Source organism: Haliaeetus leucocephalus, unplaced genomic scaffold (genome assembly GCF_000737465.1).
Source record: "Haliaeetus leucocephalus isolate CR32 unplaced genomic scaffold, Haliaeetus_leucocephalus-4.0 Scaffold206, whole genome shotgun sequence".
NCBI classification, from domain to species: Eukaryota; Metazoa; Chordata; class Aves; order Accipitriformes; family Accipitridae; genus Haliaeetus; species Haliaeetus leucocephalus.
This window is the reverse complement of record NW_010972642.1, coordinates 8,088,354-8,104,160: the sequence shown is the minus strand read 5'-3', so window position 1 is coordinate 8,104,160 and position 15,807 is coordinate 8,088,354. Positions and strand designations below refer to the sequence as shown.

Below are 15,807 nucleotides of genomic sequence, written 5' to 3'. Positions count from 1 at the left end.
TTTCTGCTTTTTCCTGAAAATGCTGCCAGCACCTTACTGCATGACTTGGATTCAAGCTTAACATCGCTGCCCAAGGAGCATTCAGCACTTTATTGGCACAGAGAGGGGAAACAGGCATTACTGAACAGGAGATAGAAACATAATGACAGGTGTGGCAGGTTAAAGGTGCCTTGGACAGCAACCAGGCTTATGTTTAGATGGGAATAATAATGTTCGTTCATTACTGGCAAAAACAACCCTTAAAGCAAACAAGAAAATCCACACAAACCAGCCCCTTCTTGTCGTTACCCAGGATATTTTATCCTATAATACATGAGAATTTGAGACCCACCTTTCCCACACACGGAATTTCCCCTCAAGCGTGTATGTTCGTGACCCCTAGCTAACCAAACTCCAGGGCTTGGAGAGGTCTGTAGTTAACTGATGCAGGTGTACTCCTGACAAGCAGTGATGAGCTTTATCGGTGCTCAGCTGTTTGTTAGGCTCTGCAGTGAAGAGGAAGGCCAGGAGGGTCCGCTCCAGCCCCCCTGCCACGACTCACACATGGCACAGCTGGACCAGAACTGTTAGTGATGTTCACTGGCCACCAATGAATGCTTCAGCATGAGAAGGCAAACTGCATGATCAAACTTTTAGAAGTGGAAATATGCACAATTTTTGAGCAATTAATTTCCCAAGACAGATTTTCTTCCACCCACTTAGTTCCCTTAATTATTTAAAGCCTTCCTTACGAGGAAGCTCAAATGCATCATGATATAAGTTGTTCTTGCTAACAAGGCATATATTTAGTATACTCTGAACCTTGCGTCTATCTGATAGCTAGCAGACTGCCACTGCCTTTCCAGCTTTGACTTGACAACTACATCCAAGTTAAGTATTCACGTGACAGTTCTGCCTGAAGCCCTGTTTCTGCAGTTTACTACACATGGAATTTTATTTTATATACACCACTAACATGTGTCCCTTGTAGTCTGGCACAGCTGAAGCACAGTGCTGAACATGTACACATATTCCAGTTTCACTTTTTTTTAAACCTCAGATAGCTTATGCGAAGAAGGAGAGAGGGGAAGTAGTAAAGGGGGGAAAAGGCAAGCAAAGCTTTTTTCCTGTCTTTTTTTCCAGAGAAAAAAAACCAAAAGATTTTCAACGTTCTGACCTGCTCTTGGAAGCTTATTTTTTTAAATAAAACCCAAGAGAAATACAGAAAGTAGTACTATAGCAAGAATGAAAACATTTCTCTTTTTACCTTTGTTTCTACAGGTTGATCTTGCTTACTCATTTCCTCAGTTGGTTCTTCCTTCACATTAGTATTAATTTCTAGAGTTTCATTTTCAGATGGGAGCAGTGTATCACTGCTTCGAGTCCTGTAGCAGCTGTTAAGCATCTGTCCTTCACAGGCAGTCATACTTTGCAATGACTCTCTGGAAGTACTTTCTCTTTCCCCATTTATCAAGCTGCTGTCAATGGCATTATCTGGAACCAGGGTGGATATAGCAGAGCCACGATCTGGTAATCTCCTGTCCTCATCTTCCGTCTGGTCTTGTGCTACTACTCCGTTGGCTGTGTGTAGCTGTACAACCTGAGTTTTGTCGGTATTACTGTTTCCCTGTTTTTGTAGTGGGTGCTGGGAGGGGAGTTTTGGCTGAGGTGATGGTGTTGACCCATATCTTCCTTGAGATTTAGAAATGTGGAGAACAGAGGAATCTTTCTTCAAATCACTAGGATTTAACGGGCTAAAACCACCAAACAAACAAAACATAGATGAGAGAAAAGTTAAACATGGTGTTCTAGAAAACCCCTGGTATGGGGAGTAGGAGAGTTGCACCATATAACCAATTCCGCTCAAAACATTTTTTCCTGTATTAATATTAGGAAGTTCAGGCCACCAAGACTTGAACAGCATTATTCTGTTGAAACCCACGCAAACATGCATCTCTTACTGGAAACCCAGAGTGCCACCCATATTGATTCATTACATCCTCATGTGTCTTGAATCTCACTTTTAAAATGGAAGTCAGCATTATCAGCTACACATAACAAAGGGAACTCAGGCACCAATACATGAAGCAACTTGCCCAAAGAGTCCCAGTAGATTATTGGCGGAAATGGAGACAGACTCATGATCTCCCAAGTCCCAGTCCAATGCTTAAAACTAACAAGCAGCCTGTTCCCTAATTGCTGTTTAATTATACAAAATGCGTGAAAAACGTCCAAGAACATTTAGCATCCCTCTCCTTAGTTCAGCATATTACAAGAGGAGCTTTAAATTCTTACCCTATTTCTTCCCCCAGTTTCCTTATTTAGCAGTGTTCTTTCATCACACTGCATCTTTTCTGAAGGTTTTTTCCTCTACATTTTATTTCTTCTTTAAACATGTTATCCCTTGTTCATACCTTTCACTATCTCTCTGTTTTATTTTTGAGATTTTGAATTTTAGGCCAATATAAATGGTAGCCTACTCTGTAAAAGTGCTTGGCTTCATTATAGTTTAAAAAAAAAAAAAATTGGAACCAAAATAAAACCTATACATTTTTGTCTGAAGTACATTTAACAAGCCATATTCAACTTGCAAAACAATACCATGACTGTCCTCTAACATACTGTTCCTACTATGGACCATTAATCTTTGGGAAAGATGAAGACTACTTATAAACTGTATGTTTACTCCTTATTTATAAGATGGTTTACACAAATATTGTAAATGTATTCTGCACTTTCGTACACAGAGCTCAAAAAATATCTTACACTAGCTTTGTCTTCTTCCATCATACAAAAAAAAAATTAATCAGTTTTCCTTTAGTTGTGTAGAGATTATGCCTCTTTTTAAAAATAAGCTTAACTCCAAGATAGAATTAATTTACGCTTTTCAATTGCATGCACACTGCAAAGAGGTTTAATTAACTTTTTGCCATACCTACATGTTTGTGGGCTGTACAGACTAATGAAAATAAGTTATCATAATTGACAATCACAGTTTGCAGTTCATGAACATGCTACCTAGTCATGTGAAGACCAATAATTAAAAGCGAAGTTCACCTTCCTAGAAGACACACATTTTGTGAGCTGAGCTCATTCAAAAAACAGGAATTGCTTCCATGGCCACAGCAGGGTATTCCAGAACTTGGCATGCTAATTATGGAAGTTTCTTATAAGCAGAGATCATAGAGTTGAGGAGAATTTAATTATTAGACAGACATTATTGGGTGTACTTAATGAATGTTGTTGGCCAAAAAGCAACTCAGCTTCCCCTAGCTCCCAAAACAAAATGTCCCTACTTTTAGAAGTCTACAATAAGGAAGTTTTCCTTTATTTCTTTATAGCTTCCTTTATTTGCATAATATTGAAAAAGTTCCTGTACAATGCAGCAGGCATGTCTAGGAGGAAGAAACGTAGGGCCCATTGGTGTAGGGCACAATGAACCTGCAGAGTTTCCTTTCAGAAAGGTTAAAATTGTTTTTCTAAGGGTACCACACTGTTAAAAAGACTTGGGTGATGCTTTGGAGGAAGACTGGAAAACAAAGTGATAACAGGACTATAGAGACCTGTGCTAGAAGAATTCACAGGACCTCCAGTGCTGCAGCAATTTCTTTTTCCCGTCTTTGAGCAGCTGTCATGACAGAGTGCAATTAAGTCTCTGCCTAATGACAGAAGTTTCCTACAGGTGAAGCTCTGAAATGATTTCTGTTCCACTAGACAAACATATTGCAATGCTCAGCTGCTTCTGTATAAGGGATTAAGTTTCCCCCATCTTAAGGGGAAATTTTTTCAATGAAAGTCTTAATACTCTGGCTCATCAGAAGGACATGCTCTGTTGCACACCACGTATTCACTCCTGTACGGGGCATCCCTTCAGAACATTAGTATCCCGAGGAAACACAAGAAAACCACATCCCAAATTTGCAACACTGAACTGTCACTGGACTGTTTCCTGAGCTGTTCCTCTGTCACGGGCTTTCTGGAGGTTTGCTCTCTTTATACAGAGCAGATATATTCAGAACTTCGGTTCCAGAGCTTATAATGCTTGTCATGTACATCTAATTAAAGACACACAAGTAACACTATTTTGCGAAAGCAGAATTCACTGTGGCTCATGTTTCTCAAAGTTCCAAATGTTTCCTGTAAAAGGCAGTATCAAAACTCATGAACACCAAGCTATTCACCAAAATCAAGTACTACAAAGCAAACAGTTCAGAGAATGTATGCCATATCAATACAAATAACTCATACAGTTCACCCTCTCCACATGAATGATATGAACAGGTTAAGACTGTATAAAAGGAAAATAAGGATTACAGGTTTCTCTGCTTATAAAAGTAAATATTTTTTTTTCTGCAAGAACAAAATAATTTAAGATTAGCTCCAATGTTTCATTCTAAAATCAGCACTTATTTCTAATTGCTGACATTTTTCAGGATGTTTTAAAAATGTTACATGTTTGTTTGTTTTTTAAAGAAAAATTAAGACTAGCACCTCATGAAAAAGCACACCTTGTACAGGCCAAACATACAACTGGCTTGCACCATTTCAAAATGTGCAGTTTTGCCATCAACTCCTCTGGCAGGGATGGATTTGAGCATTACCGCGGTACCAATGATCTTCCTCACAGGTTCAACTTCCAACAATCCACACACAACAGAGTTACAAACCAATTCAAATTCTATTACATACCTGCCTCCCTCAAAACGATTGATAAGATCTGACACTTTACTGGACTTTTCCTTTGCGACACTAGAAACAGGGGTGGGTGTCTCTTCCTCCATTCTTGGTTTCTGATTTGATAAAGCTTTATGCCTAGGGGTTTGGTATGTAACAGGTGACACCTTCTGCAGATGGATTGGCTTTGGAGGCACTGCAAACAACAACAACAACAACAATCAATCGCTCATTAACTGTTCCTTTGAGCTGCCAGAACATATATGAGATTTTTGCTTAAGAACTTACTACAGTAACGAAGAAGAGATGCTCTTGGCTTCACTTAACCTTAAAGTTGCTTTATGAATACAGGGACTTCATATAGTTTTTTATGCACTGTCTGGTATCAGGCAGGCACCTTGCTATATTTCTTGGATAAAAGCCAAACCACGTGCTACTTGAACAAGCTAGAAAATTAGGGAGTTTTCTTGTTAGGTTTTTGGTTTTTTTTTTTATAGTGTACTGTAGTAAACACATATGTGGACTTCATTAAATGCAGGTTTTATTGTAAAAAAGAATTAAGCATAATCAAAGGATCTAGCTGTGCTGTGGAGCTCAAGAGAGATTTAAATTGCTGCCCCAAAACTCTGGTGCTCTCATTCTTTATATTCTCCCTCATGACCTCAATAATAGTCAGTGGAAAAGGTTTTTGCCTTCAGCTTCGAGCTTTCTTTACTCAGTGAACCTCTGTCTATTTATACTGCTGAAAACCTGGCCTCCTGAAAATATTTTTTATTCTTCTTTCTTTTTCTCCATCCCTACCGTAAGTGCTTCTAATTAGATTGTTAATGATCAGCCACTGTTTAATACAGCAGTGACTAGAACACAAAAGACAAGGTGACACATAAAGCAACTGAAGTCACAAGTGCTGGGGATCTTTAACCTGTATCCCTTTACACGACTGTGAAGCATTTGTGGGCAGCAAAAGCATTTCACAGACAGGGTCTGAATGTGTTCCACTATCAGAGCAACGCACCTCCCGCTCCATCAAAAAGAGACTTAATGGAAAGGTCCTTAATTCCCAAGAACATAACTCTGTTCGTTCCCACACACACTCCCAAAACATATTGTGGGGAGAAGTGAAAGCATTTGATATGAAATTGAAAAATTGAAAAATATCTGCCCTTTAATAAAAGGCAGGCATAAATCAGCAGGAGTAGGCAATGCCCTGCCAGGGGAACCAGCAGCCCCAGGGGCTCGGCTGCCGCTCCACAGGCACCAGCCCTCCAGTAACTACACAGACCTGCCAGGGAGCAAACACAAAGGGGAGCACAGGAACTGGCATTAGGAATCACATGCAACTCTCACAGTAGAAAAATAAGCACTAGTACAAGATATGCAATAGATGGATGCGAAAAAGCCATGTTCCCTGCATCGCTGACTCTAGAATAGCTTGCTGACTTACCCTGGAAAACCTGCACACCGCAGGAATTAGCTTAAATCCCATCAACTGACATTTGAAAGAGTTGTTGAAAAAATTCCTGCAAATATACTATCACCGACTATGATAAACTTGAAGGAACACTTGATTAAGGGCAATTTTCCATCTCTACCTTTCGTTAAATTTATAGGAGGTAACATTCATCTGTGCTTCCAATAACCTAATTGCACTTAAATGGGATTATAGTGACTGCTGCAGTCTCAAAAGTACCAGGAGGGACCCTACGAAGAAATAAATGTATCGCAAAAAGCTTTAGACTTCAACCATATCAACTACAAATGCTGATAAATGAAATAATCAGAGGGAAAAGAAGAGAATTACTGTAGATCAGATGCTTTTACTGTGTATATGTGTATCTTTGGTCCTTTCAAGCTTTATTTTATATTTATTAACATAAGCAAAAAGCAAGTTTGGGGAAGGATGCAGTGCAGAAAGGATGACTTAAAACTACTGCAATTTTCAAGCAGTTACAGTGCAACCCTGAAACAAGCAGAATATGAAATTGTGTAACTGCTGAGTATCTGTAGTAACTGAAGCCCCTCCTGAGAAGCCGCATACATTTGCTCAGCTGCAGCTGCAGTGCAGTGGAGCAGCTTTCCCTATATTCCCTCTTCTCAGCGAGTTTGGAGAAGGTCTGGCAGAATTAGGCCAATGAGCATCAGATAATTGTCCAAGCGCTGAATAGCTTGCTGCACTGACAAAGGCGATGGGACCGCTGAAAAAGGCGACACAAGCAGGCTGGGAAAAAGCAGGACACAATTGAGCATGGGCACTGCCATTCCCTCGGGGAGGAGATGGAAGGGAAAGGGGACGCTGGGTGGATTTACTGACCAGCACTACGCTAGTTTGTAGAAACACTTCTTACTCTTGCAATGGATTTTGTATAACCTGCGATCCTGTGAATTCTCTTCTTTATTAGACTTGTATATCTCTTAAACTCTTTTGTACATCTCATAAAATGTTAATAGTCTCACAAGGATATATTAAAACTACTAAACTGGAGGGAATTAATACTAAACTGGAGGGAATTAATGTCTACTGATAAAGCAGAAGGAATTAGTTGGAAGCTATTTTTATACTGGATCCACTGGGACAAAAATTAAATTCTAGGACATTCTGTGGAGGTATCGCACACTTTTGCGGCTATTACTGAAAAAAGCCCAGCTTAGCAGCATTTCAGTAGGGCAGCACAAGGAACCTCTGGTCAAACTGGACAATCCCAGTATATTGAAAATCCCTATAATGTCTTCAGAGGAGAACCACAAACCAGCCATGCCAATTCACTAATGTAAGATATTTCCTTCTTTGCTCCCCATTACCATCTAACAGACAGCATTTACCCTAATCAGCTGCTCCTGTAGCTACTGTAAGTTTTAGAAATAGAGCAATGAGAAAAGGATAGTCACAAGACTGATGAAAAGAAAAGAACCAGTAGTGTAAAAAAACCTGCAAACCTTCCTGTAAGGTCAGCCTTGTTAACAGGGATTATGGAAAACAAATTCCATTAATTCTCCCCTCAATGTACTTCTGTAGTGTTTTGTTTTAATCAGATTATTTTTCAATGTGCACACAGCAAGGATCTTAAAGAAAAAAAAAAAAGATAAAAGAGTGGCCCATTGTAATACCCTGCATAATACAGAGCTCTGTTAGGAGTCTATAAATACTCTTGTCTCTATACTGTAGAATTTTGAGGTCATTAGGAGATACGAACTGCATATTCTGCCCAAAGAAAACCCCTCAGTATACTCAGGTAGCTGCTACTATATAACGCTAGCCAAACCACCTAATCAAGAATTAAGCTGCAGTGCCTAGTTGTGTATTCAACTTTGTACATGTACATAAGGAAATGGGAGGATGCATTTAACTTCTGCTGGTTAAAAACACTGCTACACTTTGATTCAATGAAAATACACAGTTAAAATTTCCTGTGGTAAGCAACTACAGCTCTCCTGGCTAAGTCACCCTTCATCACCTCCTTGCATACTTGATCATCTTCAGGAAGATCAAATGAGCACAGCTGGATAGATACCAAAGATTTACACTCCCAAGAACAGTACAAAATAACTAGTAACCAAGACTCGGCAGAAGGAGAGGAAAGTCATCTCCTCTTTAGGATGTACATTTCCACATTTTTATATCACATCAGAACAAGTATCTTCCAATAATGTATTAAGAAAGAAGACCAATAATAACCAGATGTGCTTTGTTCTCTCGTTTCTCTTCTTTCTGGAGATAATGTTTGGGATTTAGCAGTTTTGTTGATAAAAGAGACATTGCTACACATCTCTCCAAGCACCACTGAGATTGGAGAAGCCTAGCTAGAAACAGCTCTCAGTGTTAGTTCAATTCACCTTTAATTGTAGAAGCTTCATTTGTCAGAAAAGTACAGTCTACATCCCAGGCATTTAAGAGGTCTTTCAGCTTTTCTGGGCCTAGGCCACTGAATACCTTCAAAACCACAGACTATATAATAATTAACTGAGAAAGGAGGACAGAATTGATGCTACACAGTAGGTAGCTGAAACTGACTGCTGAAGTCTACGTGTTGAATGCTTTGCATCCATACTGTCCTGGTTTCAGCTGGGATGTAGTTAACTGTCTTCCTAGTAGCTGGTACAGTGCTGTGTTTTGAGTTCAGTACCTGAAGAATGTTGATAACACTGATGTTTTCAGTTGTTGCTCAGTAGTGTTTAGACTAATGTCAAGGATTTTTCAGCTTCTCGTGCCCAGCCAGGGCACCTGGCCCAAACTGGCCAACAGTGTATTCCATACCATGGGACGTCCCATCTAGTTTAGGAACTGGGAAGTGGGGGGGCAGGGATTCGCCACTCGGGGACTGGCTGGGTGTCGGTCGGCGGGTGGTGAGCAATTGCCCTGCGCATCATTTGTACATTCCAATCCTTTTATTACTACTGCTGTCATTTTATTAGTGTTATCATTATCATTATTAGTTTCTTCTTCTCTGTTCTATTAAACCGTTCTTATCTCAACCCAGGAGTTTTACTTCTTCTCCCGATTTTCTCCCCCATCCCACTGGGTGGGAGGGAAGTGAGTGAGCGGCTGCGTGGTGCTTAGTTGCTGGCTGGGGTTAAACCACGACACATACCATTTCACAGCAGCACAAACCAGGCCGTCTTCTGGAGTGGAAAATCACCTCCAACCCAAACAAAAATTCCTCTTCAGCCTCAGCAGGAGATTCACAAGTACTCCTAAGCACTCATTAGAAAAATTTAAATGAGCAACTGATGCACAGTCTTGAACTGACACGACACTTCACTGCTTTGAAGAAGTGTTGACATTTCAACATATTTTCTATTCTACAATAAAACTGCCTGGTACAGACAACAGTTTCATTGCCCAGTATTTAGTAATTGGACATCATCTAAAACTCATGCAAGAGGTTCAAAGAGTAGGCAATAGAAGAAACTAGAAAAAACTGGTCAATTTGTACATGTCCCTCTACATGCATTCTGCTATTGCTAGGTTCAGATCGCTGCCCAAATATTTGTAGGTAAGGGCAAATTTCAAATTATCTAACAACTTGCTTCCTCTCTCATGCATCATATTTGCTTTGGAACTCAGTAGCATATTTTGCTATTTCCAGTAACCACTTCTAGTCTGTATTAGTCCATGTTATCACAGAATGCACTGCATTGATGCAAAGGTGGAGCACCATGTTTCGCAGCTGGTACGGACTGTGACTGCTTTTCTCCACAGTCCTGATTTCTTTGCTTAACTTCCTCATCGGCTTTCAGTCAGTTTCAGGCTTTGTTCCAAATTTGCAAAGATTTTCATGAATCAAACTGTACTCAACACAGAAATCTGACATATGAATTGCTAAATTGTTGATGGAAGGAATTACTGGGGAACAAAAATTGCTCTTTTACTGTCAGTGTATCAGACAGATAGTTTGTTTTCTCCTTGAAATGCCTGGGGAAAAAAATGAAAATGAAAAGAAAGAATTTTATATTGGAGTCTGTGCAGAAATTTATTCACTTGATCTAGCTACCTTAAGTGATCCGTTTCCAAATATTTAAACTACTTCTCAGAGACCAAGTACAGACAAAACAGGTTCAGAGTCCAGGGTTCACTTCAAGTGCAGGACTTCGGACATTCTTCCTCTATATTAAAGCTCCATTTCCTCCGTTAAAGCTAAGTTTACTAAAAAAAGCTGTACCCCGCTTGCAATGCAACCTCAAAGTCATCTTTATATCTCTCATTTTAATAATATACATCATGGTAGGTTAGATGAAGGTCATTTTGCAGTTAGTTCATCAACAATCAAATATACTGGCATTACAATTCAGGTCTGTCATCTCATTTCCTTTCACCATGAAAGAACAGTTAGTATTTGCATGACTAGAACAACCATTTGGATAAAACATTTCCTCCCACTATAAACCAAAAATGTTTCTGTACCTGTACATCAAAAGCTGTCTAAAAAAAAAAAAAAAAATCAGCAACCACATTTAAACCAACAAACTAGAGCAATTTAGTTTGCTTGGATCGTTTGGACTCCCAAGCACTTATCTTACTCATTCTATTTTGGTTTGCTTCCATTAAATAAAAAGGCCAAAAAGATATACTACATAACTTCAATATGATGCACATATTTAATAGAAATAAATGGAGAAAGACATAGACCCATGAACAAAGCAGGCACAAAACACTGTTTACAACAGTATTATTGAATATAATCTATACAGCTGCATTTCTTAGACTGCAACACTATTCCTGGCTATGCCACATTTTGGAGCAAGCAATTTTGACAAACACAGAAGTCATGGCTAGGGAAGAGCAACAACAGCTGCATAACTACTTGAATGAATGGAGTCCAATAATATCCAACTCCTAATTTATCTAACAGCTGAAATTTATAATAAGTGGGCTGGCTTTGTTTTTGTAAGGCTTAAAATCTTTTTATTGATTTCCTATTTCTATTTATCCATTAACAGATTTCTAAAATATTTTTCCTAGGAAGAACACATGTTCTCATGTTAACTTAGTTTCAGAGAACACGTTTCAGAGACCTAGGAACTGGTGCAGAAGGACTACTCAGATAAGTAAAGTTTACATATGACTGATAAAAACACCTTAGTTCAGGGAACAGCACTGGCAAAATTTCTATAAAAACAAACAATACAAAACCCACAGCTTTAGTTTGCTCTCATTCTCCCTAAGTAAACAAAACTTTCTTGACACCCCAATAAATTTCTTCCCTCCTTAACTCTAAGATGACCTTGGGACTGATGCAAAATTTTTCAATATGTATTTTCCATTAATTGATACAGATACTGTTAAATCCACTACATGATGACTCTATGCAATTCTAGTTTCTCTATGTGATTAGATGTGATCCAGTTTTCTATAAGTAATTCTAGTTTCTGTCACATCAGCAACATATCTTAGAATCCAATTCACTGAGCAGGATCATAGTATCTGTCTCCTAAACTCACTCTTTTTGTTTAACTTTTGAAATGAATGAAGTTCCTATTGCATGTCACTCCTAAAAGACATCAGTCCAAGTTCACTTTGAATCCAAGATTTCCAGAACATACTGACTCTTTGCTGTGATCACCCTCAGCAGAATCATCAATATTCCTGAGAAGACCACATAAAAAGATGGCTTGAGGTTTAGATGTATGAAGTCAACATGTAGGTTGACCTATTTAGCTTCTAAAAGTGAAGATATTGTTTATGGACAGAAAGAAGGAAAATCTACTTCTACTCTGCAGACATTATTGGTCAGCTTTTACTGCGTAAACACGAAGTTCCCAATTTTCCACATACTTCTGCAGGAGGGCTCCTCTCAAGCTCTGCTAGAACCCCAAAGGCCCTGAATATCTTCCCCACTACCCCTGCCTTGAAGCCAGCCTGCCAAACACTCCAATTCAAAAACAGAATCAAAACCTTCCAGCTCAAATACAGTAATTCTTTTGAAAAATAAGCCCTGGCAATAGTTTGATACAAACAAGAGGCTTACACACATTCTCCCATCTCTACCTATTAGCCACTTCCTGGGCAGAGAACGAATTTAACACTTGCTGCCTGGCAGTAAGTGCACAACAAATTACTAGACATTTGAGATAAGAAGTGTAGCTAGACCTATGAGCTTGTAACATATTAGTAAGTCCAACTTTTCTTCTGAGAACCTGTTTCAGCAAAATACTATCAGAAATTACAGATTCATAAAGCATTTACAGAACACTCATATTTCAGTAGCAAGCTTTTATCCCACTACTTTCTTTCTGACAAATACAGCTCTTTCAAGGTGCTCTATTTCTCTTAAAGTCTGAGATGAAGAACAACTTCCCTAACAAAAATATTTGAGACTACTTACCTTGTGGCTTTGGATTTGAAGCTGAACGTGGGGACTGTTTGACTGGCACACTTCCATTTATTCCCTGAGCCGCTTCATTGTGTACATTCTGCTCAACTAGCCTGGTTGTGGCACTCGCTGTACAAGACCTAGACAATATTAAGGACTTTGGACAGATGCTGCTGCCTGAAAAACAAATACATATAAAAAAACAAGAGTTAGAAACAGGATTAAATATAAGGTAGAATGACTATAAACACATTTATTAAGTGCTAACACTTCTCTATAAGAAAATTAGAATACTCGTCTTCCCTTTAAGAGTGTCTCATCCTAAAAACACACTTGGCCTTTCGCTGAAGTTTATTGTGTTGTTTAAACCTTGAAGAGCTGGATATGAAAAAAAGACTTCCACCATGACTCGCCTAAGCTCTTCTATAGAAAGATTGCAATCTCTAACAGACTTTATCCTATCTGAATTGTCAATGTGCTTGTTCAACAGAAGAACTATAGAAAAACCCAGCATTTTTGTTCAGCCATTCTATTTCTGTATTCAAAGGGTTCACAAAATGCTATACATTCAAATAGTTTATTTTATTACAGAAGGTAGCATCCAAAAATTAGCTAAACATATTACAACTTTTTTGTAGGAAAGAGTTCCTATTTTAAGTTAAAAAAGAAAAAAAAAAGAGCAAAGCACAAAGCCAGCTGACTCTCCTATTTCATTTCTTCCTAGCAGAATGGAATTTATTCTGATTAAGAGGATCAATATGCTGCTACTGGTAAGAAAGCTGGAAGAAAATATAAAGCAACACATATTCAAACAATGGAAATGGTAATAAAAGCACTTGCCCCAGATAAAAAGCATCCTTTAACATCTTTGGAAATCTGAGCCCTGGTTTCTAGCCAATGAAAGATATTACCTTCCAGGTGACGTAGACAAGAAAATTGTGGCAGAAATACAAGTCTGTGGTGAAAATTCCTGTATCTAGTGTACTGTATGTAAGTGTATTATAACAAAAGCCTCAAACACGTCATTTTCAGCACATTACAAAAATACCAAATACTTGCTCCACAATCAGCAGCACGCATTCAGTAGGTCTGTCCATTTAAGTAAGCAGTAACACAGTCTACCTTTTAGAAACACAGTTGTCACCCTGTAAGTACAACTTAAAATCCCATTAGATATGCAAAAAGTCATACATGCTGCAAAAACCTGCAGCGTTTACTGGGCTGATCCTATTGTGATTATTTCCGACCTGATTAAAAAAATACTTGCGTATTACTGCTATTCCTATGCATTATAATAACTGAGAAATTTTACTTGAAGTCAGAAATGCAATGCGCAACAAAATACTACCAGCCAGTTACTGTGCTGACTAGTATATGATTAATACCACCTCTTATAATTGGGGATGATTAAATACACTGAAGAATAGAGAAAGGTGGGGAAAGATTTTAAAAAAAAAACTTAAAATGGGGGCAGGCAAGAACGTAAGCAAGAAAGAGGAGGTAATAAATAACTAACAGAAAAGAGAAATAAACACTGTAAATTTGATAAGCACTTAATTATTTTGCTTATCTGCAAGGAAATGAGAAGCTAGAATGCTTGCAAACATGCTTGCATCTGCAAGAATGTTTGAAGCGAGGCGACGCATTATCTATTTTTTCAGAGCATTCTAATTAGAAACAACTTGGAGCCATGAACATTTAGACAAACATAATCAGCCAGCTTGAAATGCCAGTAACATGAAAAAAAATGGCTTCTTTATATTCACAAAAGGTTAAACTAGTGTTTTAGTACTGGATAGGTCCTCCATCAACAGTTCCACAAGCTTCAGGAAAACAATCTCAACACCATTAGGTCTCTGTTATATTTATTGTCAGTCCCAATTGTAGCACATAGTGCATCTACACTGTTCCAGCACTGTCTAATCTTTACTGCTATTGTGATTCCGCCCTTAATCATACATTCTGAATGAAAGAAATGCAGAATTTCTGAATGTAACCAAAGTCTATGGGAAAAGAGTCGTTCTCTTGTGACTGCCAGGAGGCAAAATTTAAGTCTCAAATTACTCTTAAAATTATATAGCTATGTATAACTAGTGTGTTAAGTCCCAAGAAGAACTGTCATAATGGTTGTGGTCTTGATGTGCTACTGCTAGATCTTTTCATGTAAGATCAGTGCAAAGCTTCACACTTCCTCCTCATCCCCGGATATAGATGGAGGTTCAGCTAATAGTCTGCCTACCAAAGCTTTGGGTTAGCCACTGTAACCTAGCCGTACAATCTCCTGGTCAGTTCAGAAGAGCGCTAAGTAGCACTGACGCTAAAAGAGACTAATTCAACCCAACCACTTACTCACCCATCAACTTACCAAACACTACAGGAGCTGTAGCAAGGCCAGGACAAGAGTGAGCAGCTTCCTGAGCGCAAACAAGAAGGCAGAAAACAGCCTCTCACCTGGGCAGTTACAACAAGAGATATGTTGAGGCCTGAGCAGGAAATCTACTAAATTGGGTCATGGATTTTGCCCACAATTGTGTCCAAACCTGCCCTCAAAACTAAGTTTCTAGTAACTTGGTACCTACCCTTCACAGGTTTGTCCTGTTTGTGAGAGGAACCAACATGTTACTAAAAGGCTTATACTGCTGATTCATACCTAAACACATTTTTAGAATAACTGGACTAAGCCCAAACTATTTGAAAATCAGGAGTATGGAGGAGGAGTGTAGGAAGTCTGGAGGTCCAAGTTTCTCTCATGGGGGGGGAAATCTATCTTCCTCCAAATTCTATTAAATGCTATCCTCTCAAGTTAATTACATATTTGTGTTTTGATGTATCTTTACCTCTCCCATCACAGTGGCGATAGAGATGTGAATGCTTTGCAGCTGCAGAATAGCACAAAAACTTCCTACTGATATTCTGTTCTGTGCAGATGAGCTCTAAGGGTTAAACATCAGGCCAGCCTTTACTGTGGTGAACCACTGCTCAAACACTGCAAACAGTTGATAACCCAATGCTGTAAAAAGGGAGAAAAAAAAACCAAAAAAACTTTTGCTGAAGTCAGGAGGGCTGTCTCGCTGAGGAAATTGTTTTTCTTTCTGCAAGAAGGTGCTGGCCAGAAAAATAAAAGGCAAATATCAGAAGATTTAGAATTATCTTTGAAAAGTGGAATCTTGGCAAAGCGTAGGACATAGATCAGGTTCTATTAAAGGATTAGTTCAGATACATATGCTGGCAAAATGCAAAAATGTAGGGTTTTTTTCCTGCAAAGCTATTCTCCAGAAACAGGCAAAAATATTCTAAGTTCAACAGAAGAAGGTAGACAACTTTCTGGGAATAATGAAGATGTAAA

At 38.7% G+C, this 15,807-nt stretch overlaps 1 protein-coding gene across 1 annotated transcript in view; it reads right to left on the bottom strand.

Moving 5' to 3' along the window:
- FGD4 (FYVE, RhoGEF and PH domain containing 4) overlaps positions 1-15,807 on the bottom strand; it is a 73,610-nt gene that overhangs the window by 22,974 nt on the left and 34,829 nt on the right. The window contains exons 2-4 of the mRNA XM_010566238.1: positions 12,474-12,638; positions 4,669-4,849; positions 1,247-1,733 (exon numbers count right to left, since the gene is read on the bottom strand). Of these exons, the coding sequence (XP_010564540.1) occupies positions 1,247-1,733; positions 4,669-4,849; positions 12,474-12,638 (833 nt within the window). The remainder of the gene's footprint in view (positions 1-1,246; positions 1,734-4,668; positions 4,850-12,473; positions 12,639-15,807) is intronic.